The 2593-nt window shown below is 39.1% G+C and overlaps 1 protein-coding gene across 1 annotated transcript in view; it reads left to right on the top strand.

Annotated features, from left to right (window-relative positions):
- Nucleotides 1–2593, top strand: part of LOC101861052 (metalloprotease mig-17) — a gene marked incomplete at its 5' end in the record, with an annotated part of 73202 nt that overhangs the window by 36716 nt on the left and 33893 nt on the right. Inside the window, 1 exon segment of the mRNA XM_013084385.2 lies at nt 138–246. Within this exon segment, the coding sequence (XP_012939839.1) occupies nt 138–246 (109 nt within the window).

Raw genomic sequence — 2593 nt, forward strand, 5'->3', positions numbered from 1 at the left:
GGAGGGAGAGAGAGTGGGGAGGAGGGGGGAAGAGAAGGGGTGAGAAGGACGGGCATAGGCATAGAGTAAAAGGGTTCAGGTGAGATTACACTTTCAGGAATATACCTATCTATATCCATCTCACGTCTTCTGTCTAGGATTCGCCTATGTCGGAACAGTTTGTAACGGCGTGCAGGCCATCTCAGTGGTAGAATATGACGGCACCTACTCCACGGTCATCAACACTGCGCACGAGATCGCTCACAAGTAAGGCAATACATACAAAGTTTGACTCTTTTCTTTTCATTGCCACCTTTCTCATCCTTCGACTTATTTATCTCCTCCTTCTCTTGTATTAAAAAAACCCTCAACAAAACAGTTCAATGTTTTGCTCAATCGGGCTGCATCAGGAACATTACCAGAAAAAAATCCAAAAACTCAAGCGTTAATCTATTTGATGGTTCGCAATGAACCCTACTGAAAGTATACCTTGAAGAACCGCGATTCAAATGTGAAAAAAATTGATTGAATTCAGTCTAGGATTCGTTGAAACCGTGGTAAAATCGGGCGCACGTAAAAAAATAATAGAATCAAAGAAAATGACATTGTTCCGCCCATTGCACAATTGTTATCGAATCTTTATGGTGTAATCAATTAGAACTATTTGTGTGTGGATTTTGCTAGAAAAAACCCCACAACCTTGATCAAACTCACCAAACAAAAAAACCCAACAACAACAAAAAAGACAAAGAGAAAGAAAAGGAAGTTTGACGACAAAACGTGGTATACGCCATTTTCAGACTTTGTCCGGAACTAGTACAAGTACCGTAAATTACGAAAAAAAAGGTGAGACACATTCTACAATTAACTTCTTTGTCAACAAAATGCGATTTTGTCTACTTTTTAAGAACTGCACAAAGTGACGCTATTTTTTAACGAAATTCTACAAAAGCGGTAGGCCTAGGCCTTTAAAAAAAACAACAACCGCGACATAGATCTATTATCATCTGCTCGAAAATGAAGTTCTTTCCTCAAATCAAGTGACATGATTGTGGTCAACAAAAGTTTGCCGGCGGTTCTGTCTGTTCCATATTATTGTTGTGGAGATATGTATCGTTTGGTCAAAAATCATGTAAATCCAACGTAGATCTAGCATCTGCGTTTGTGGCGGTCGCGATTTTTGGCATTTTTTGGTCCGCGAATCGCGGCCGCGATTTCTGCATTTTCCCAACAAAATACCACCGCCGGGAAGAAAAAATAATTTTAAAACAGCAACCACAACAACAGCAAAAACCGGGAATAATATTCGTGAAAAAAAAAGAAACCTTTTTGTTTTTTAAAAAGTGTTATTTTAGAGCGTGTCTCCACCAAAACTCAATACTGACACTTTCAAGTGGCAGGCCCCTTGTGTGATTCCATGGTCTACATGTTAGATCCTGTTGTTTTTTCTTGAATTACACGCCTTTTGGGTTAAAACGGCTAGTCTATGGATGGGTTGACACACGCCCTTATTTGTTAATTTTTGTTGTTGTTAATTTGCCGTTCTAATTTTGATTTCATTCTGTTGTGAAACCTTTATTTTTCACGTTTTTTACACTCTATGTGGCTACAAATGATATTTTGGGTGCTTAAAACAGAGCATAAAAATGTATTATGTTTTAGATTAAGTTATCTCTAGATATCTATCAACATATTGTTATATACATCGTCACAGGGAGTTGAAAGCTTGAAAATTAATGGTAACTTTTCGGGCAACTTTTGCTATTTTTGTAGCAACTTTTGGACAAAAAAATGGCAGCAAACGCAGCTGCTAGATAGATTGCCGTCGTACAACAAATATTAATTAAGCCTTTGATCTACATCATGTTTACTCTAAAAACCAAGCTGATCAAGATTATTCAGTAAACTGGGTGAAAACGGAAATCTGTATACAGTATAACACGAATAGGTCGAGCGCAGAAGACTCGAGTCACGCATCCGCCGAACTGTGCTTGCAGTCTAAGAATGTCACATTTCTAGTCTTGTGTGAATGAGGTACCCTGACCTTGTCAGTGCTGCCAGAATGAATGAAAAGCTTTCTGTTTTTTAAAGGATGAAAACTGAATTTACTGAACTGCATCAACAAAAGAAATTTTTAAAAAACAACAACCCACAACTAACATAAAAAAAAGAGACTCGCATCATGGCGCACTGTGCAACTAGCCTATAGTATTACCCTCGCACCTGAAAGCGGCTGTCAACGAGGGGCAAATAACTTTCAAAACAAACTAGTGCCCTCCCCTGAGTCGAGGTTCGGAATTCGACGAATTCGTGGGGTCTGAGTCGGAGCTCGAACATTGGGCAGGAGGACGAGTGCAAACACGAATTCCTGAACTAGGGCAGCCAAGGGGAAAATGGAACACGAGGAGCGAAAACATATTTAATTTGTTTAAAACTGAATAATTTTACGCAAAACTGCACCCAAGAAACATTTTTGGACGCCCAAAATTTAGGTTTACCAATAAATGAATGAAAATGCATAAGTTTGATAAGTGTCATAAAAACCATGTCTGATTTCTATTTTCCCCTCGCTGTGTTCAGAAGGAAGCGGCGAGTTCGAATTGGACCGTCCCAC

Source organism: Aplysia californica, unplaced genomic scaffold, assembly GCF_000002075.1.
Source record: "Aplysia californica isolate F4 #8 unplaced genomic scaffold, AplCal3.0 scaffold00289, whole genome shotgun sequence".
NCBI lineage: Eukaryota > Metazoa > Mollusca > Gastropoda > Aplysiida > Aplysiidae > Aplysia > Aplysia californica.